The sequence below is a fragment of the Strigops habroptila genome, chromosome 3, assembly GCF_004027225.2.
Source record: "Strigops habroptila isolate Jane chromosome 3, bStrHab1.2.pri, whole genome shotgun sequence".
Taxonomy (NCBI): Eukaryota; Metazoa; Chordata; class Aves; order Psittaciformes; family Psittacidae; genus Strigops; species Strigops habroptila.
This window is the reverse complement of record NC_044279.2, coordinates 75,444,966-75,465,778: the sequence shown is the minus strand read 5'-3', so window position 1 is coordinate 75,465,778 and position 20,813 is coordinate 75,444,966. Positions and strand designations below refer to the sequence as shown.

Below are 20,813 nucleotides of genomic sequence, written 5' to 3'. Positions count from 1 at the left end.
CAGTGAAAGATGTGGTATGCTTGCTTAGATAGATCAGACTGAGATTCTACATTTTTTGTTCTGCTGAAAAGAACAGAAAAGGAGGATGTTTCTTTCCAGAAAAGCTGGACACAAAAAAGTAAAGTCTCTGGCACTGGGAAATACCCTCAGCTGGGTTCTGACCCACTGTGGCAAGCCCTCATAGTATAAACTTGGGAAAGCTATATACAAATACATATATGCCTACAGATGCAGCTAGTTCCCAGTTATCTGGGGAAATTTTGGCTCAAAGTAACTTCTAAGGAGAAATCTGGTCTCTTAAATCTCTTCGCCAGTTCCAAAAGCAGTTCTTATTGCCATTGCATGCCTCAGTTTCCCATATGTACAGCAATGAGTCAGTCAGGATAACTACACTGACATATTCCTAGACAAATCCCTTTTGTGTAGCTTTTCATGCACATTTAACATTTATCTACTACAATCCACCATGAGGCAATGACAGCAATGGCTTTTTGGTCTTCTTGTAGTCCTGGACTAAACCTGAAAGAGTGACAGAGCTGAAAACAGCTATCCCTGCCCAGCTGCCAAATGAGCCCAAACAAGCACAAAAGAGCTCAGCCCCAGGTCAATGCCACTGGCTGGAGCTCAGTCCCAGGTCAAGAGTTGCTCATGTCCACATTCCCTCCACCCATTTATTGACAGAATAACTCTATTCACTCTGCTCTAGCTGGAGCGTGATTCCTTTTTTTGGAAAACAAAGGGGCACATACAGAGCTGTGGGGCTGTAAGCAGAAGGTGGTGCACGCAAGGTAGGTGAGGAGGACCTGGGACTAGAAGAAAAGCAGATGCTGCAGGGAGGATTGAGTGGCAGTGCAACAGAGTGCGGGGAGCCCAGTGTCTGAAGAGTGGCCAGCAAGATGGCAAGAGGGAGTCTTGCAGGTCAGGACTGAGAGACACTGTGCTTTGCTTTCATCTGCATGACTACTGTGGTAACCGGACCCACTGCCTACTGTCATCTTCCCCCCTTCAAGCAATCTACACCTGCCAGCCAGCATCTGCTCCATCCCTGTGCTGGGGAGCACACACTTTGTGCTTAGCCTCTCCCTCCAATGGGACCAAGGAGGGTAGCTAAGAAATACAGCAGTTGCTCAGCAACTCCCTGTCCCCCAAGGAAGACAACGTAAGCTATCTGCACCAGCCTTCTAGGTTGTTCTCCTCTGCACAGCTGGAGGTACTTCTAACCTGACTTGTTCCAGGCTCCCCCTGCAGATCTTCTCCCTGCACAAGCCTCTGAAACCTTCATTTCAGAGAAAAAAAAGCCATTGTACGGGGTGCACTGACCCATCGCAGCAGGACAGCGCAGGACAAAGGTCGAACTGAAGGGATATGGCACCACGTTATTGATTGCTGAGACAACCTTGAGCTTGGGTAAATAGATGTCCTCCTCTCTCCCCTCTCTCCATGCATGTGTGAGCTGGCTTGCGTAGGGGGTGTGGGCCAGGCTTCACAGGTGGCAACAGGATTCAAAGGTAGGTCTGCAGCTCTGGGGGAAACCCCGGTGCCTACCATCAAACCTTCTAACAAAGAGACTCTGCTGCTGCTGCTTCCTGCTTTCCTGCCCCCGCCCCTCCGTCTGCGGTTCTTTGCTTGTGCCTGCTGTTTCTGAAGGGATGCTGTGATAGCGGAGAAGTGCCTTTGCTCTCCTGGACTGCCCAGCTTGGTTCACTGGCGAAGAGATGCTCCCCAGGGGTTGCACGGAAGGGTGACCCGTGAGAAGCAAGCGAGGGCAATCTGTGCTGGGCCTGTCTGTACCATGTGCCTCTCTGGAAGGGTGCATTAGAACAGTAGATATGCGGCTGAGTGTCCAAGTGCCGATGTTCACCAAGCTGGGTTTATTGTTGTGGAGTGAGTTACCTGGTGCTTGCATTCTGCAAGCATGTTTTCATGTTGCAAGGCAGCCTGGAGGGCTTGGGGCTCTGTAACTGGGGGAAAGCAAGGAGACTGAGAAGCCCATTCATCCCTATATTCTGAATGCTCCATGGCATCCATGCAGGCTAAACTGTGCATGAGGCCAACCATCTCTTCCCACATCTGCAGCAAGCCCCTCCCATTCACTCATGCCCCATACTCATATGCACCGTTGGGCACAAAGAGGACTCACAGACATGTAGACAGAGCACAGGCATTCCCCAAAACCTCTGTGCCCTCCCACATGGATGCATTCACACCCCTTTCCTCTCCAGCCACAGAGACACAGAAAGCCTTTGGGGGCAGCCATCCACTCAACGATGGCAGAGGAAAGAAGGACGTTGGGTCAGATAACCAAGATTAATGTGGCTCTCTTCATCAGTGGCATTTCCTACCCTCAGTCTGATGTAGACAGAAGGGAAGTGGTGAGGAGGAAGCAAAAGAAGCAGCCTGGGGGAGACAAGGGGCAAAGGAAGACAGAAGGTGTGCCCTGACACAAGCAGAGGGTGGTAGAGGGCTGAATGTTACTCTAGTGATCTCTCTTCACTAGCTAAGCCAGAATGGGCTTAGCCCTGGGGCACACGGTCTGGTGGGAATGGCAAGGCTTGCTTACTTTTAGAGGCCGAGAGCAAAATGGCACAGCAGGCAAAGGGCAACTTCAGGCTCACAGGTTGTGGCTGCTTTGTGCAACTTCTGTGCGCATCCAAGGTCACAGATTTTCTATTGCATTGATTTCTAGGTCAATAAAACACCAGTTTTAAAACTATTCCCAGCCTGGGAGGACACCACTTGTGTCTCTGGAGAAACTCATTATTGTATTCATTTGTGGTTTTGGCAGAAGCAAACCCCAGGGAATGCCTTTGAAAATTAAGAGATTACCAGGAGGCATAGACAGGACAGTGTCTTAGAAGCCTGTCTCCCACTGAATTAGGAGTTTTACTCACATTTGCACTGAGCAAAGTCTTCGATGGCTAGCACGCAGATCTCTTGGGGCTGTAGAGAGGAGCACAGAAATGGCAGAGCACCTCTAGAGACAGATGTGAAATGAAGCAGAAAACTCATCCTGACCATGGTGTGCTATGTCACTAGATGCCCCTGATGGAAGCTGAGGAACAGGAGGAAGATGCTAACTCCTTCTCAAAGGACAAGTGTGAGACTAACTCACGTGACTGCCTCCGCTACGTTCCTATTGGGTTAATCTTTCTTCTGCTGGCTGGAGCTGCTGCAGCAACCTGGTATTTCCTAGGTAAAAATCCAACATATTTTGTCCCCACACAGAAGGTGGATGGAGCATAGTCAAGGCAATGCCCAGTCCAAAGTGGGACTCTGGGTGATCTTTACAGGCTTATACACATGGGTAAACTCCTCTCTCCTACCTATCAGCAGGGTAATCCAGTAGTGTCTTCTGTTGGCAGACTACAGACCATGGCACCTGGAACCGGCCATCCTGCAGTATTACTGTGGCAGCCTCCAGGTCCTCAATCACCGGTACTCTCCGGACCTTGGGCAGGTGGAGTCCAGAGCCTTCTGGTTGGAGTCAGCTAAGCTCCAGAAGATGGTGAGGCCAATTTCATGACCAGAGCTGGCCCTGAGGCAGTTCAGTGAGTAGAAGGAGGAAGGGGTCACGTACCCTCACTCAAGTGACAGACTTGGTGGGTCTCTACAGCAAGAGGGATGAAACATAGGGTTGGCCATAGGTCCTCTGCCACTGTAACATTGCACAATAGTTATCAGACTACATTCTCGTTACAGCTGAAGGAACTGATTTGTGCCACAGAGCTGGGTCGATATTACAACTCGAGCACAGTGTATGCCTTTGGGTGAGTAGCACCCACAGCATATTTGCTTGTTCGTGCATGAAAGCTTCCAGTCAATTGTACTCTGGTTTCACCAAAATTTGGCCGTGACAAACTGCTGCAGTCCCTACCATGAGCTCTAGGCTAGGCTGTGCAGTCTGGATCCAGAATGGTTCCAGCATGACAGAGCTGGGGATGTTTTGATGTTTGTGTTCATTTGAGGTCATGATGAATAGCCAAAACTGAGGAATTTTTCAGAGAAGCAAAAGTTCAAGAGAGGGGAAAAAAAAAAAGGGCTTGGCATTCTCAGTAGAATCTAAGCAGATGGAAATTAATTTGTCTAATTCAAGAAAGTCATTTTATGGCCTGATTCTGGGCACCAGAAGGGAGAGGCCAGAATGCACCATGGAAAAGGTATTCCAGCCGAGAAGCATGGTCCACATGGGAACAGAGTAACAGTGGAATTGGACAGATTTGTGGGACTGTGGGACTACAGCTTTGTGGATCAAGAAAGCAGGAATAACTTCCAAACTGACATATATATTGTTTTCGATTTTTTTTTCATGGAAAACTACTGCCCTGAATTTGTCCTTCAGCTAAGGAAAATTGCAATTTTAATGAAACTCCATTTTCAACTGAGGAAAGAAAAGTTTCGCTTTCAATTCTTCCTCTATCCTTTTACTGAACAAAGGTTTGTTCAATTTTCTCTGCCAGCTGGTTGAGCAGAGCTTTCTCAGTCATAGTCTCCTGCAGCTTGAGCCTGCCCAGCATTAATGGTTTGTGGTAAGGTACTGAGTCATAAATCATCCACTTGTCACCACTGGGACGTGACACAATGAAGTCTTGAGTGCTTCTTTTCAGCCCCTGGTCAGTAGTAACCAAAGGTCATTTCTGCCTGAAATGAGACTACTCATTAGAAGAGTCTTGATTAATTATCACATTAATTTGACCACCTATGGTCATCACTAAAGCCAGATGGCATAAAATGGTTTCCTCCCCCAAAGGACTGAGCATTAACTAGCACTATGGACATAGAAGCTCTCCCATCCCACAGAGTGGTTCCTCTGGATCACAGCAGAGAGCTGGAAGGTCCACACAGATATGTCTGATTTGTGGAAAAACAGTGAGGGGTTAATCTCTGGGGTTTTCCTCTCCAGTGATTCAGGAGAGGAACAGAGAGGATATTTAACATGCTATTTCTCTGTTAGGGAGGGGCCTCTGACCTTCTTCTTCTGGTTTGCCCTCCAAATCCCTGAGAGTCAGCAGAAGGAGATGACTGCCGAGAAGGTAAACACAATGCTCCACCAAGAGCTCTCCACCAGCTTCAACAGCTCGGGCAGCCTGTCCTACCAGACAGAGTATGCAGTCAACCCAGACTCACTGGTTCTGCTGGGTAAGTACCAGCTGCCCAGCTGTGGCCTGAGCAGTCAGAAATGCTCCAAGATTTATAAGGTGCTGAAAGGAGGTTAGGAGAACAGGCCAGAGGCCACTATTGAAGGGAATAGGGGAAATGTGAAGGGAATACGAAAAAGTGAGGATCAGGAGATAGAATTACATGTGTTTCTTCCTGACAGAGAACTGAAGTTTGATTAAAAAACCCCAAAACCCTAAAACATTATTCCTTTGAAGGATTAAAGATTATTGGAGATAGAGCTGACCATGACCAGCTAAGTAACTTTCTTTTTCCTCCCATCAGCTTTGGCTTCTGTGGGGTAAGATCTTACACAGATCATGACTTTGATCAGCTCACCTCAAAAATAGCAAGCAATTAGATTTCCTGCTTTCCTTTGGGAGATTATTCCAGGCTACTTGATTGAGAGAAGAACAAAGGCAACATACCTGAGTCACCACTCTTTTTCCTCTGAGACAAAACATTGTCACCACTTCATTTCTTGACATATAATATTAACGATTGTTTATTTTTGCCCACAGTGAAGATCACAGCCTCTTTATAAAGCTACCCTTACAGAAGTTCTCTAAATTAGGTGTTAAATAAAGGACTAAGGATGTGTCTATATTCAATGCATCCAAGCCCAATGGAATTTGCATTTGGTCTTTCTAACAAGACTTAACTTCTCAGCCTTATCTGATTCCTCTTAGAAAGCCCCAAACCTCACAGGTTTTAAAATACACTGGTTTTCTTTTCTCCTCTTGGGAGTTTCATTTCCAAGTTTCTTCTTCCCATGTTACATTTCCAAGGCTTTTTTCCCTAAACATTTTATCTTGTGTTTTTCTAAGGTAAATCTTATTTTAAATATCCCGCTCATATTTTCTGTAACTTTTCCCTCCACATCTCAATTGGTTTATCTTGGGGGTAATTTTTTTTTTTTTTTTTTTGTGCCCCCAAAGAAAATTTGATTTCCTCAAAATGATTTTAACTCCCTCACCCAGAGCATCATGTTAAGATCTTATTCTGGAGACTCATTAGCATCTCATGAAGGCATCTCCTTCTGCAGTTACCACTAGTCACTTACTTCTACCTAGGATTTGTTTCCAGCATACCAGACCTTATGCTCAACCAATTTAACTTTCTTAAGAAAGGTATTATAATACGCTAAATGCTTCCAAGTCAGCCCATCTAGCATTTTCCCTCTATTTACTTACTTCATAATGTAATGCATAAACAAATAAAAAAGATGGTGCCATTCTTTTAGCTGTTGCCACTTCCCTCTTATTCCCTTTGCATCTATTTCATTGGTTTATTCATTTCAGCAGACCACACTCTGTTTTGGCATTTACATACCATTTGTAGCTTCTCCAGCTTCTTCTGCTTTCCCTAGTCCTTTCCCCCACCCTCTCAGAAGCACAGTTTAGCAACTAAGGCAAAAGCCAGAAACCTCTTATACTGCTGGGCCAGGGTGACTTCAAGCCAGCGACTGAACCTCTGGCTTCATTTGCTCTGAAAAATTGGAGTGGAAAAAATAGCTAGCTAATAGCAACTCATTAGCACTTCATTGCTTTCTTACAGACTCATTTGCTGACCTGCTTAAATGTTAAGACACAAAGCTGCAAACTATTGACTAGTGCAGGAACCTCTTCAATGCTTCATTTTTACTAATAGGTCTACTTGTCCCAGGACACTAGCTTCGCTTTTCCCCCAAAGAGTTTCAGGACTTTCTTCTTACAGGAACTCAGTCTTATTAACTTCAGATGAAAGAGTACTTAACACCAATTCAGTATATGTCCTTCCCTACAGCACATGAATTTCTCTAGGAGCCTGCCTTATGCTGGCAGGATCATCTTTTCCAACACATCTGTTTTTGCTATGACAAATCTGTTTAGCTCTCCCCACAGAATTGCAAGCTTTGCTTAGGAACTACAAAAGACCAAAGCCCTGACCTAGTCAAGCCCCCAACAGCAATTCTCACACCCAACTGACCTCACGGTGCCTCTTATTTTGGCAATTATTCCCAGTAGCACCTGATCTCTGGCCGCTTCCAGTTCAGCTGGGAGGCTGGAGCAAAGCCCAGCTCTCCTGAAAATGTTGTCCACCCTGTCACTCTGTTTTGCACAGATCTGTAGTCCTTGCTGGTGGCTTTCTCTGCATCTCCCTTCTCTAGAGGTGGATTCTGTAAGGGATGTTCAGTAGCTCATCAACCAGTGGTCATCAAATGAGACCTCCTTCCCCATCCTCAGTAACTCTCATACTTTTTAGTGAAGGTTATTTAAACTGGGAGAGCAGGAGAGGGGATAGAAGATGGTGAAGGCTCTGGGAAGTGGGGTTGTGCCTTGTGGGGTGGCTGGCAGAGGAGTGGGGTGGCTCCCTGAAGCAATGCCCAGGGCATGCTTCCCCATGCTCCTGGGCAAGGGAAGAGGTCCTGGAACAGCACACAAAAATGGGCAAGGAAAAATGGTAGAGAAGCCCATGGTAGGCTGGAAAGTATGGATTGGGGCTGTTGGGTTTGGGGCAGAGGCCAGAGGGATTTCTCAGAGAGATGGGGTGGGAAGGGCATGACTGAAACAGGTTCCTGAGAGCAGATGGAGAAGAACCTGGAGGATACCCCATACTGAAGCTGTGAGCAAGCCATTTACACAGGAAGGAAGGGAGTCATCACCTGCCATGCTAGTATTCAGATACTACCAGATTTATCTTTTTGTTTACCTTTCTTTATGTATTTTCTTTCTAACAGAATCCAGTGTGAAAGACATAGTAGTGCTGAAATCCACGCTGGGTAGGCTATCTTTTCCTATCCTTTTGAGTTTTTTACTTTATGGGAGGGATTTCTGCAGGGCACAGAAAGCTGCTTGGCTTTCTGGAGTTGTAAATCCCAGGAAAGAGAGATGAGAGCAGTAGCAAGGGAACACCAATGTTGCTGCTTGATCAGATCCAAACTACATAAAGCAGCTACATGCTGGGCAGCTTTGAGCATCCTGACACCTCTGCACCTGTAGCACACCACTGTGTAGAGATACCAGCTCCCAGGTGCAGTGCAGCCACCTTAGTCTTGTCCTAATGAATCCTAATGAATGACTCCTAATGAATCCTGCCAAATTGCCTGGTGTACTGGTATAACAGTGCTAATCCCAGGCCCCATGAAATTCTGCTGAGTGGGGATTCTCCTGTGTTGCTCTGAACTGGTTGTGTTGTCAGTCATTTAGGGGTCTGTTGCCTCAGCAATGTTTGAAGATGCTTTTAGAAGTTTCAGGCAGTGTTGTAAGAGCTGTGGCTGGCAGCTTGCATCAGATATACTGTTAGAAACTCATCTTTAAGCTGACTTTTATTCAAAAATCTTGATATGGAAGCCTGCTGAAGCCTGGAAATAGATGAGGAGGTTGTAAAGCAGGGGAGAACATGGGGGTGAGAGGAGAGAGAGGTGAAGAAGAAAATAGAGCTAGTAGAAGATAACTGCGCTGTCCTGATATTTAAAGCCTGAGGTAGCACTAGCTTAACCATGGAAGAGGGGTCAGTTTTTATAGAGAGAAACTGGGGCAACAGTAAAAAGGGACCGTTGACACCACGACATGTGTAAGAGTAAACTGAGATCACTGGGATGAGTCAGCCTTACCCTGAAATAGGGCTCACATTGATCTCATTAGTGACAATACCGTATCTTAATTTCCCTTACAACCACCACTAAGCCCCCCTTTGCCTCCACTTACATCACCCGAGGTTTCAATTCCTCTGTCTTTCCTCTGGATTCAGGTTGCTACAGATACAGCTATGTCCAGGAGGATGATGTCCTAAGGCTGGAGGGCCCTGACTACCTGGCCTCCAGTTGTCTTTGGCACCTCCACGGCCTCGAGGGCTACATGATCAAGCTACGCCTGGAGTGGACTCTGACGGACTGCAGGGACCGCCTGGCTATGTACAACGCAGCCGGGCCCCTGGAGAAACACCTCATCACCTCGTAGGTATCTCCTGAGCAGGGCAAGCACGGTGGGGAAGCCGGGCAGGATGGCGCAACACACCACAGCAGGGGAAGGTGTTAGACTGCATCAGAGGAAATTCTCTTTGATGCAGAACTTGCCTCTTGCTGTTGAGCTGAAGTCACTGATGTGGGATATCACAGAGCCAGCCATGCAGTCTGAGACACTACAGCAGCACAAGCTGCATCTCTGCTGGCCCGTTGTTTAAGTCAGTGCCTCACAGCAGGCATGTGCTGTGGATAACACCGACATCCATTGTCTCTTTCTCATTCTTCTTGTTCGTTGCTTGCTTCACTCCCATCCTTTTATCTCTTTCCCCTGAGGATCTACGGCTGCAGCCGGCAGGAACCTGTTGTGGAAGTCCTTTCATCTGGCCCTGTCATGTCCATCGTGTGGAAGAAAGCCATGTACAGCTACTACGACCCTTTCATCCTCTCAGCGCAGGCGGTGCCTCTCAAAGGTGAGGAAGGCTGGAAGAGGGTGGCCATAGATATAGGAAGGTGTCATGGTTTAAGGTTATTTCCTACAATAGCACAGCTCCTAGATGTGCTCCATCCTCATTAGGGGCAAAATTCTCTCTATATTGCAAGGGCAGAGGTGGTCAGTAAAAATCAGGTTAGATATTGCTCCCTCACCTGGACTCACACATTAGCATCTGGCTCAAGTCTTTACAGTCCAGGGTGTGGCAAGCAGAGCCCAAGTGATTGTGATACTTTACAAGAAGGCTAAGCTGTCATGCATGGACAGACCAGATGTGGCCTGGACATCACACCCAGACGCACTTGCAGATAAATGTCAATTCAATATGAGTCTAAAGCAGCAATTTACATTACCATTACCCTCTCTGGACAGGAGAAGGAGGCTAAAAGTTTTGCCAGGTAGAAATGGCCCCTTGAAGGGGGATTGAAATGGAAGACCGCAGTCACCTTTAGCATCAAGCCTTAGAGCCCTTTTTCTCCTACAGTGGGATGAGTATATGGCATCCCCAGGCTGAGGCTGAGCTGACAGGTAGCAGAGCTTTGAATGTTTGTATTTACAGCCTGTGAAGTGAACATAACCCTGCGGGAGGGCCTAGAGCTGCAGGGGAAGATTGGCACGCCACACTACCCCAGTTACTACTCACCCAAAACACAGTGTACCTGGCACATGACGGTAAGACCCAGCTTCTACAAGAGCATCCACCCTGTCCCTGAAATCCCTGCGGCACTCCCCACTCCCAGGAGGATGAGGGGTACAGCCAGTGCTCTCAGTCAGATCACCATGAGAAGCAAGCAGAGGGTGGCACCCTGTCTCACCTCCACATAATGTGTGTTTCTGAATGGAAAGGAGTCTATTATTGCATGCCATAGCTGAGGAGGAACCTGAAATCTGGTCTCCAGAGGAGCTCTTGAAGGCAGAACCAGATTGCTAGAAATTGCTAGGAATTACCCTCCTTTGACACCACCAGCAGAGCTACCCTGGGCTGCGGCAAGGCCCCAGTTTAGAGGGTGTTTCCTTCTGGCTTGCAACGTGTGAATTGGCAGCTCTCCCCTTCACATTTACCCTGCTCGTTTCTGTCCTATGGAGTGAGCTGCAGCACTCACAGGAGCCATCGACACTCTGCTCTGGACCCCCTTGCCTGCAGGTCCCATCCCTTGACTATGGGGTCACCCTGTGGTTCGATGCCTACGCGCTCAGCAGACAGAAGAACGAGCTGCCCTGTACCCAAGGCCAGTGGATAATTCAGAACAGAAGGTGTGTCCTGGGGTCCTTGTTTCTGACACTCACTTCCCACCTGGGATTAAACTGGGATTAAATTTCTGCAGGTTCCCTGCTTACCTCAGCCACCAGGTCTGAGGAATGACAGGCTATCACCACACTCAGTGGCCACTGCTTGTGCTGGTGCCTCTTGCTTATCTAGTTCTTTTTCAGCCTCTCTCATTAACAGGCTCCCCAGTGAGCAAATTTCTTGCAGAATTGCTTCAAGTTACCAGCCTGTCTTCTCTGACTTGCTGTTTGCATCAGGCTTTCTAGTTTTCTCCCATGTGTAACCTTGGTGTCCTCCCACGTCTCGTGTGTTTGCAAATCTGCCTCTCACCACCTCTGCAATATTATCTCTGTGTGCCATTGCCTTGCATCCACCTCCGTACAGATCTTCTGCCTAGCTCCATATCCTCCTGCTTTAACTGCAGCTGCTTTCCCCTGCAGAACTTCCCAAAATTAGCACCCATACATAGCTGGGGCTGCTTCCACCACTGAAAGCTGCTGCACTCCACCTCCTCAAAGCAGGCTCGGACATGGATGGATCCATGGCTTTTGTTTTTCCTCTTATGTACTGCAAAATTTCCTCTTTTTCCCTCCAAAACTTCCCCCAGCCCGTCTCATTAACTTCCTCTCCACTCCTTCTGTGGGGGTAACTTCTTTTTCTCTCAAGTGTCTTATCCAGAAGCTGTGTTCACCTGCTTTAGGATTTCCACTTTTTCTCTCCCTGCCTTCCTCTCTTAAACTGTCAGCACCACAGTTTCTGCAACATGGCTTCTTCAGGAAGATAAATGTAAGGACTGAATTGGTTTGTGTGGCCTGAATTCAGCACTTGCCCAGAAAGTGGGAAATGACCAAAGACAGGGTTGCTCTGGACACTGGATCTCATGCCATAATTGAAGGCATTTTGCCTTCCTGGCTTTCCCTCCACACCCAGTCTCTGTGGCTCCCTTCCCACCCCAGCCCCACTGACCTCACATTGTTGTCTTCTTTCTCTCTGCCTGAGGCATCCTGCTTGTGTTTGCTCCCCAGGTTGTGTGGTCTGCGGACCCTGCAAGCCTATGCTGAGCGGATCTCAGTCACGTCCTCTGCTGATATCACCATCACCTTCGCCTCACAGATCTCCTTAACTGGCCCCGGCGTACAGGCGGCTTACAGCCTGTACAACCAATCTGACCGTAAGTTGAGGCTCCTGCCTGCTCCTCAGTGGGGTGGTGGATACCCGCTGCCCCTGTGCACTTGGCTTGCGTTAGGACAAACACAGGGCACGTCCCCTGAGATCTAGATGCCATCAGTCCTTCAGGCACATGCTCACAAATGTGCACACCACTCATCTCCCAAAGAGAAGAGGCATTTATGTGCAAAGCTGTTTCTGCACATGCGGCCCTGCCTCATGCTGCAAAGCATCCATGTGCCAAAACCCAAGGTCAGAGACTTGACTACAATCTCACTCCAGTGCCCACATCATCGACTGGCCTTGGGAGTTCAGTGAGAGACCATTTTGAAGCAGCTTTTATTTCAGTTATAAGAGCTCTTACAGAGAGCTGTTTCCTGCTCACCTTGGACTCTGTGCAAGTGAGAGACAAAATAAAACCACGCACAAATACACGTACACACATATGCAAATGCACACCCGCAGTCTGTCTTTCCAAGGTTTCTTCATCTCCCTCCGGAAGGGTGCCTGTAACACATACCAGTCCCTGAATATGTGCACCTGCAACATGTCTAATACAAACCAAGTTTTAATAACAGCTCCAAAGGACCTGTTTCAGCTTTCCCGCAGCATTCAGGCATCAGAGGTACAGCACGCCAGGTGGGTGGTTGTCCTGGCTCTGCCCATTGGTACACCAGGAAGCAGGGACAGAGCCCTCCTTCTCCTGCTGTATAGCCTAGCTCTGTTAGCCCTTGTTCAGAGCAGATGATGTGGTGAATTCTGGGAAGCTGCAGCACACGTGAGGTCAGGGGGGTGTGCAGCCCCACTTTTGAGCCTCGGTGCTCTTTTGCAAGGAGGTTTCCAGTCACTGGGGACTAACTACTCTCTGGTGGTTTCACAGCTTGTCCCGGGGAGTTCCTGTGTTCCGTGAACGGTTTGTGTGTCCCAGCCTGTGACGGGATCAAAGACTGCCCCAATGGGCTGGATGAGAGAAACTGTGGTGAGTGATTTCTTCTCCCCTATGGTCCCTGCTCTCAGCAGGAAAAAGCCCCTTGCTCCTCCAAAGGCAGGGAGAGATGGAGAGGATTCGTTTGGCCTAATTACAGGCTTGTACCTCCCCTTCAAGAGCTTAAACCTCTGCATCCTTAAAAGCCTCAGCCCACTGCTTTATGGCTTCAGCCTGCTCAGGAAGGAGCAGCCACGCTTCTTGCTCCTGTGTCCAGCACAGTCTGCCTGCGAGAACTCCCTAGTGTCCGTGCACCAAGAGCTCCAAGCAGCCTGAAAGAAGCCGAGGCTGTCCCCCATCTTGTCCTGCTCCCCCCCTCTTCCCAGCCCCGACAATCAACCTCAGTCCTGGCCTACAGCCCCCTCTGCTGTCATACCACTCAGCATCCCCCTCCCAGCCCTCCCATCCTGCCCACATCTCCCCAAGCCCACTCACTGCCCTGCTCTCTCCCCTTTCCTCCCCAGCCACTTGATCTGTCCAGATCCCCACCCACATATTGTGCCCCAGGTTGAGAGCATCTAATTCCTCAATCACCCATCAGTTCTTCATGCCAACAGCAGTTAGCAGTGATGCGGACTCCATCCCCGGCATCCCAGGACTCCTGCAAAGCCCCATTCTCATAGGAACAGCTATTCAGGCTCATGCGTGGCACCTAATTCATCTATTCTCCCATCCCTGATGTAAGTGGGAGGTTCACCAGTTGTCCCCTGTAGCTGGGGTTTTTACAGATAGAAAGATCCCTGAACCACTGGAAGCAGTGGCCAATTATGAAAGATTCAGAGGAAGGTATAGAAATGTCTGAAGTGAAAGGAAGGAGAAATCTTTCTCACAGAAGTTTTCATTCAGTGCTGGAAATGTGAGAGCTCTCACAGGATCACTGAGGTTGGGTTTTATACTGTCTATGGTCTTGCTGACAGTGCGCTCTGTCCCATCATCCAGCTGTCTGACATCAGGGCTTTCTTGCTTCTCTCATGCAGACACGAATACATATACATCCTTATGAATATCTAATCCTTTCTTGAATCTTGGCCCCAGGCATTTCTTGTGTCATTTAGTTCCAGATTCAGACCAAGACTGAACAAAAAATGTATCTGTTTCTCAGTGTTTTCGAACATCCTTTCATATTTGAAAAAGAAAATGGGAACATCATGACTTCTTTCCTTTCTTATACTCTTGCCACTGTTGCATCTCTGCTTATTCACTCTATGTCTGCATGGAAACACCCCTGTCTTTAAAATCAGTCTTCACATTGCCTCAGACCTTCACGCGCCTTTCATCATCAGGAAGCCTCATGCTAATTACTGAAGAAATTTTAGTCATTGTAGTAAGAAAATGCCCTGGAGATACTGGCCCATCATGTTTGGTGTTGAACAGAGATGCATACAAACACCGGGCAAGTTCCTGCTATGAAAATCTATAACCAGAAGTCAGACTCTGTGATGGGTGGGCACCTTAAGCCCATCTCCATCCTGAGCAGCTGTTGGAGCTCATGGACATTGAGGAGCCCATTGTTGTTCAGGAAGGCAGGAGGAATAGTTAGCTCACCACACAGGATGCAGTCATACAGAACCTGAACAAGGCAGGTGGACCAGGTCTGGTGATGGTCACCTGAGAACAACCGAGAGTCCAGTGACCTCCAGGCAAGTCCATAGTGATGAGGCAGGTCTGAGGACAAGCCAAGAACTCAAGGAAAGTCAGCACCAGCAAAGTGTAAGACAGGGTACAGACATACCTACAACATATGTCAGGCAAAGACCACACAGCTGCACTATACCAGAGCTGGTCTTAATCACACCTATGCATGAGGTGGGGAAAGAGGTTGCAGAGCCTACTGGTGGATGTAGGACCCTGACCTCACACATGATGTCTTGTCTTGCATGGCTAATTCCCGGGTGCTTCCCTCCCTTCCCTTGCAGTGTGCCCTGCAAAGTTCCAGTGCCGTGAAGATAGCACTTGCATCAACTTCAGCAGGGTCTGCAATCAGCATCTGGACTGTGCCAACGGGAGCGATGAGGAGCAGTGCAGTGAAGGTAGGGAGGGGACAAATACCTTCCCCTATGCTCAAGCCAAGGCTGTCGGTAGTGTACTTCCCTCTTGTGAGGTAAAGGCACCAGCTGGGGGTTAACATGCCCAACCTGCTCATGATGTTTGCTCTGTTCGTAGCTGACCAAGCTTGCTCAGGAAATTCCCTGTCATCGTTTATGGAGTTCCCCCAAGCTCTCCATTGCCTTTTTCCTCCCACTTAAAGGACTGCAGGCTGTGCCTGCAACCAGCTTCTCTCGCTCAGTCTCGGCTCCCCCTCCTCTTTGCAGGGGTCCCCTGCGGTCCTTTCACCTACCGCTGTGAGGATGGGACCTGTGTGAAGAAACCCAACCCCCTGTGTGACACCATTGCAGACTGCAAGGACCTGTCCGACGAGAAGAGCTGTGGTGAGGAAATGCTCGGTTATACATGCGCCAGGCAGTTTCGGGATGCCACATAGCCCCCTTTTCCCCACCACCATCAGCACCCACCCTCTCTTGTTCCACCACCTTCTCCCTACCCTAACCCCGTGGCAACAGTGCCAGTGCTCCATCCTGCAGTGGAAGGAGCAAGGAGTCAGCTCTGTGCTGAGCTGTGAGCAGGCATTTTTCTCTTTGGATGGCTGCTCCCCATCTCCTTCAGACAGAGGCATCAGGCCAGATAGACACGTCTCACATGCCGGGTCCTACCCACAGGCTGCCTGCTGGACCACGATGCTGGCTTATGTGAAGTAATGCCATCCTACAAGGCTCCAGCCAGGGAAATCACCCATGACTGCATGGTCACTGGCAGGAAGGGAGCTTATGTTTTCATTTCCCTGCTTGTTTTATCCAGAGCTTTGGTGGGAGGTGAAGAGGAATGACTGTGAGGGTTCCCCAGCAGCACAGCAGGTAGCGCAGGCAGGCTGCTGCCCCAAAGACATCCCAGGCTGAGGCTGTGCAGGCATCAATGGTGGCACATGCTGGGCAGAGTGCTTCCTAGACCTGTCCTGCACAGTACATAAAGCATTTTCTTGCTGGGCAAGGCAAGCGATTAGAGGTCAAATAAGCAGGATTTAAGTAGGAAAGGAAGGGCAGGCACAATGCATCATGTTCCCTTCCTCCCCTGAAGTACCTGCTGCGTCTCCTCTTCCTCAGACTGTGGGCTGCAGGCCCCTCTCAGCAGGATCGTGGGGGGTGAGAATTCCGTGGAAGGGGAATGGCCGTGGCAGGCCAGCCTGCAAGTTCGGGGGCGCCACATCTGCGGGGGAACACTTGTTGCTGATCGCTGGGTGGTCTCAGCCGCGCACTGCTTCCAGGATGACAGGTAAATGGAGAGGGGAACGTGCTGAGCGGGAGAAGGGGTTGCATTGCTTTCCATGTCATACATGATAGGAGGATCTTCATGGCTTGGAGCTGGAGAAAGAGGTATGGATACACATAGTGTTTGAGTGTGCATGCAGGGAAAAAGGGGCAATGCTGGATTTGCAGAGCAGCTTTGGGAGGGCAATTGGTAGTGGAAGATACTTCACAGTTGGCCTTTGCTTTGGCTCTGGCTATCACAACCTTGGAGGCATCAGCGTGTGCTAGGATGGGGCTGGAATGGCATTACCTGTGGAGGATGCTGTTTGGGTCCTGTGCTGGCAACCCCCAGGTCCTGCCCTTTCGGGAGTCTCTCCCCCAGTTCCTTCCACGCAGTGTACGTGCCACAGCAGTGGCAGTAACATACAGATCAGGAGGGGTTCATTCCTTCTTTCAAACTGTGAAGAAGTGAGGAGGAGGAAGGTCCACGGCTGTGTTGGGCAACAGGGCTGGGTGGGGGAAGGAGTGTGCACCCTCAGACCCAGTCTCCACCTCCTCCAAACTCCCCTTTTCCTCTATCTCCACCTCCCCAGCTGCTACAGCTGGGCTTCCTTGGCTGCCCTTTCTTCCTGATGCCATGTGAGCTTATGGAGGAAGAGCTGCTGGTCATCCTCGGTATGGTGACACCAGCCTTGGTAGGCCCGGGCTGCATTGCAATTGCACTTCTCACCTCACCCTGCTCCTGCCATGCTCCTACCTGTGTCCTACGATCCTGCAAGGAAACCCACCAGCACTGGGAGCAGGGCTTTCAAGTGGCCCATGCAGGCTGAATTGGCCATTTTGGAGTGTCCCAATGCAGGATGGGTGGGAGCCAGCACAGCCCTGTTAGATGGCTGTGCTTTTCTCTGAGGCATCACCTTGTTAGGCTGTTCCTGGCGTTAGCCTCTGTTTCTGTAAAGGGCTGTCATGCCTTTTAATGCCCTCACCTCAAGCTGCTTTTCTCACTTCACTCCCTCTTAGAAGTCTCTGAGAGCTTGCTCCCCTTCTCCACGTCTCCTTCTCCTTGCAGCTTTGCTTCACCCACTCAGCTCTTGCTCTCTGCCCTATCATAGGCACTTGCACATGACCAGCCCCACTTGCTTGCCTAACCTATATACACGTTTTAGCCTGTTTTGCTAAGGAAAATAAGCAAATATCAGCAAGTTTCCTGTGTGTATGAGCATCTTCCCAAAGTTGGTCCCAGTGTACAGGCATGTTGAGGAATCAAAAAGGTGTCCCACCTATTTTCTTCATGTCAGTAGCCAAATAAATAAGAGGCCTCTCTGAGGGAGACGATCGTCCCTATCAGATACCCCTCAAAAGACTGCAATAGAAGATGCCAGGCTCTGCCCATCCTTCTCTGTCCCTGTGATGAGTTGTCTTCTCTGCTGCATCCTACAGGCTGGCCTCCGCCTCCATCTGGACTGTTTACCTGGGGAAATACTTGCAAAATGCCACCAGCCACACCGAGGTGTCCTTCAAGGTGATCCGCCTCTTCCTCCACCCTTACTATGAGGAGGACAGCCACGATTATGATGTGGCCCTGCTCCAGCTGGACCATCCTGTGATCATCTCACCCTTAATCCAGCCCATCTGCTTGCCTGCTCCTTCTCACATCTTTGAGCCTGGCCTTCATTGCTGGATCACTGGCTGGGGAGCCCTTAAGGAAGGCGGTAGGTGCAAGGTCTTAGCTGGTGGCCTGCTGTAGCAGAGCCAGGGCAGAAACATAAGTTCAGATGGGGGTAGGCAGAATAGGCTTCTGTTTACCCCAAAGCATTATGCCTCTTTCATCCCCTTTGATTTTGGGCCACAGGTTGGCTAAAGTTACCTGCTGAGTGCCTTGAAACCTCTTTCGGAGAGGCCGTCATGAGAGTGTGGTAATCTATATGGGGACAGTATGTGTTCCTTCATCCAAAGACTAGAACAGCCCTCCAGGAACTAGGGGTCTCTGTAGTGGCTATTCAGCCATGGTCACAGCATGGAGCAGGTCCAGTCCCTAAGCCCAACCCCATGCTTACATAAACATTTACTTATAGCAACATTTTTCCCATGTCAAAGACCCCAGAACCTGGATCCCCCCAGCCACACCTGTACTATGAAATTCAATGGGAGCAGTGCAGGGTCCCCTGAGGATCGCACTGTGTGATTGTTAGCATGTGCCCATTTTGACCACGTAGTGCCCACACACTGCTGGGGGACAGCATGGGCCAGGACCTGTTCCCATGGGGTGGTATGGATCAGTCCATTCTGTTCTGTGAGGAAGAGTTTAGCTGCATGGGTATTCACCTTTCATGTTCCCTCCCCATAGGGCCACCAAAACAGGTCCAAGCTGTTCTCTAGTAGTGCATGGCACAAAAATATAGATGCGGTCACCCAGGTCAGTTTAGTGCCTTCACTCACTTGCACACTTGCTCCAGCTGCCTCCTAAATGAAACATTTGGATGTTTATCCAGAACTGGACCTTCCTTGTTTGTATATTTAGCAGTAAGAGCTCAACATCGATTTCAGTGAGAAGGAGACCCAAAACTTTGACATCCCAAAGGTTTCCCCAAACCAGAATCCCCCTTGTCCCATAAGCTGAAGTGCTCACAACATATCCCTGTAAAAGGGGGGCTGAAAGGGAATATTATTCCTTGTATGTAGGTGAAGTGCCCTGCTGAAAGTTAGACTGTGATGCCAGTGAAAAGCAGAACAGAAACAGCAGCTTTCAGCATGCAGTGGGATGGGCATGGGTTGGGGATCACAGTAAACAGTGGGAAGCTCCAGAATTGCTCACCTGCACTGCTTTTGGTGCTGTACCCCTCAGGGCACATCAGCAATGTTCTGCAGAAGGTGGACGTGCAGCTCATCCAGCAGAACATCTGCAGCGAGGCCTATCACTACATGATTTCTGCCAGGATGCTGTGTGCTGGGTACCACAAGGGCAACAAAGATGCCTGCCAGGTGACAGAGGAATTGTGGAATAAGGGTTGGCTACTGGAGGTGGGGTGTGTTCCAAGTCTCCCAAACGCACTCCATAGCCTGAAATAAGGGTGAAAAGACTGTAAAATGCCTGACTCTCCCAACACTTCCTCTGATCTAAGTGTCCAGCAGTAGTTCTCAGGACCACTTTTCCCAGCATCTTTGCCTTAGACAGGATCCAATTACACTTAAACTTCTCCTTTTCTTATTTCAGCCCATTCTCCCCTCTTTACCTCAAACTTCCAAGTCATGTGTCTATATGAGTCTTTTACCCCCTCAGCCTCTTTAGCACTTGTCACACACATTAGCCTGTCTGTTCCTTCATTCCTATCAATCTCGAGGAATTCCTCTGTCTCCCATCCCGCCAGGTATCCAGTTAAACTCTGCCAGCTTCCTTCCTCTCCACATATTTGGAAATGCCACACAGAGCAGCAGGAAACAATGGATCACCATCACCTCATTTTCCTTTGCATTTCTCTAGGGTGATTCTGGAGGTCCACTGGCCTGCAAGGAACCCAGTGGCAGGTGGTTTCTGGCTGGTTTGGTCAGCTGGGGAATGGGATGCGCACGTCCAAATCACTATGGAGTCTACACCAGGATCACTCAAGTGCTGGGCTGGATGAACCAAACCATGAGCTGAGAAAAGTGCATCTCTGCCTTCTCCCCATCAGACCTACACCCACATCGCACTCATTCCTGATCTTGCTCACTTGCCTCTCAGAGAAGGAGAGTTTCTGTGTGGGATGTTGTCAGACCCAGGAAGGTGCTGTGGGAGTTGTGGAGAAAAGCAGGCAGATCCTCTTCCCCCTCAGTGCTTCCCAGGGAGCATCCCAAGGTTTTTTTAGGCCATCTATCCAAAAGAGTTGGGGGTTGGGGGCATCGACACAACACACGGCAATGGTCCCAAGTTGATGGAATAAGGGGAGTTGAACTTTCCATGAATCATGTGATTCAGCTGCAATCTTATGCTGGAACATTTGCTGAAAGAAAAATGTGACTGATGTAGTTAGAGATTCCAGTAACTGTGAAATCAATCTGCCTCCCTCTTCCTTCCTGCTGCTCATCTTTCTTCCCCCTTCCCCTCCCATCACTCCTCCTCTTCCATCTCCCTAATTGCTTCTTTTCTTAGCCGGCGTGTGCTGCTCAGTGTGCTGCTCAGCTCAGCCAGGCAGCTCTTCACATCTCGCTGACTCCCAGGCATGAGTCCAGCATCACACCCCCAGGCACGTGTCCTGCCTCCCTGCTGGAGCAGCACCCAGCCTCCGCTGCTGTGCTTTCCCCAGGGAAAGGCCCATCAGAGCAGCCTCCCATCCCCTTCCCTCTGTCCTTCTAAATACCTTTAACATGAGGGCACCTCAACTGCTTCCATCTCCTAACTCAGATAATCCAGGAGGTGAAGGAGAAGGCTTCAGTGCTTAAAAAGTAACTGCTAAGGGTTTGGGTTTTTTACTGAAGATATACATATATATATGTGTGTGTGTGTGTATATACAATGGGCCACT

At 49.2% G+C, this 20,813-nt stretch overlaps 1 protein-coding gene and 1 long non-coding RNA gene across 4 annotated transcripts; one reads left to right on the top strand and one right to left on the bottom strand.

The window, feature by feature from the left end:
- Positions 1 to 893: 893 nt before the first annotated feature.
- On the top strand, positions 894 to 20,808 carry TMPRSS6 (transmembrane serine protease 6). 3 transcript variants are annotated; one of them, XM_030478559.1, is made up of 18 exons: positions 894 to 1,407; positions 3,037 to 3,193; positions 3,363 to 3,505; positions 3,700 to 3,767; positions 4,952 to 5,136; positions 7,874 to 7,915; positions 8,887 to 9,091; positions 9,434 to 9,570; positions 10,150 to 10,262; positions 10,735 to 10,844; positions 11,883 to 12,028; positions 12,905 to 13,003; positions 14,926 to 15,039; positions 15,322 to 15,438; positions 16,168 to 16,336; positions 17,752 to 18,023; positions 19,157 to 19,293; positions 19,793 to 20,705. In XM_030478559.1, exons 2-18 carry the CDS (start codon positions 3,037 to 3,039, stop codon positions 19,949 to 19,951), a joined length of 2,373 nt encoding a protein of 790 aa, XP_030334419.1. In that variant the 5' UTR covers positions 894 to 1,407; the 3' UTR covers positions 19,952 to 20,705. The 3 variants fall into 3 exon arrangements, with proteins under 3 accessions (XP_030334419.1, XP_030334420.1, XP_030334421.1); XM_030478560.1 differs by lacking the exon at positions 894 to 1,407 and adding an exon at positions 1,417 to 1,508; XM_030478561.1 differs by lacking the exons at positions 894 to 1,407; positions 3,037 to 3,193 and having other exon boundaries at positions 3,479 to 3,548; positions 19,793 to 20,808.
- LOC115604929 lies at positions 12,346 to 19,212 on the bottom strand. Its single transcript, XR_003990442.1, has 2 exons — positions 19,127 to 19,212; positions 12,346 to 16,425 (listed from the first exon to the last, which is right to left on the bottom strand). It is a non-coding gene; the product is annotated as an uncharacterized LOC115604929 (long non-coding RNA).
- Positions 20,809 to 20,813: the final 5 nt, after the last annotated feature.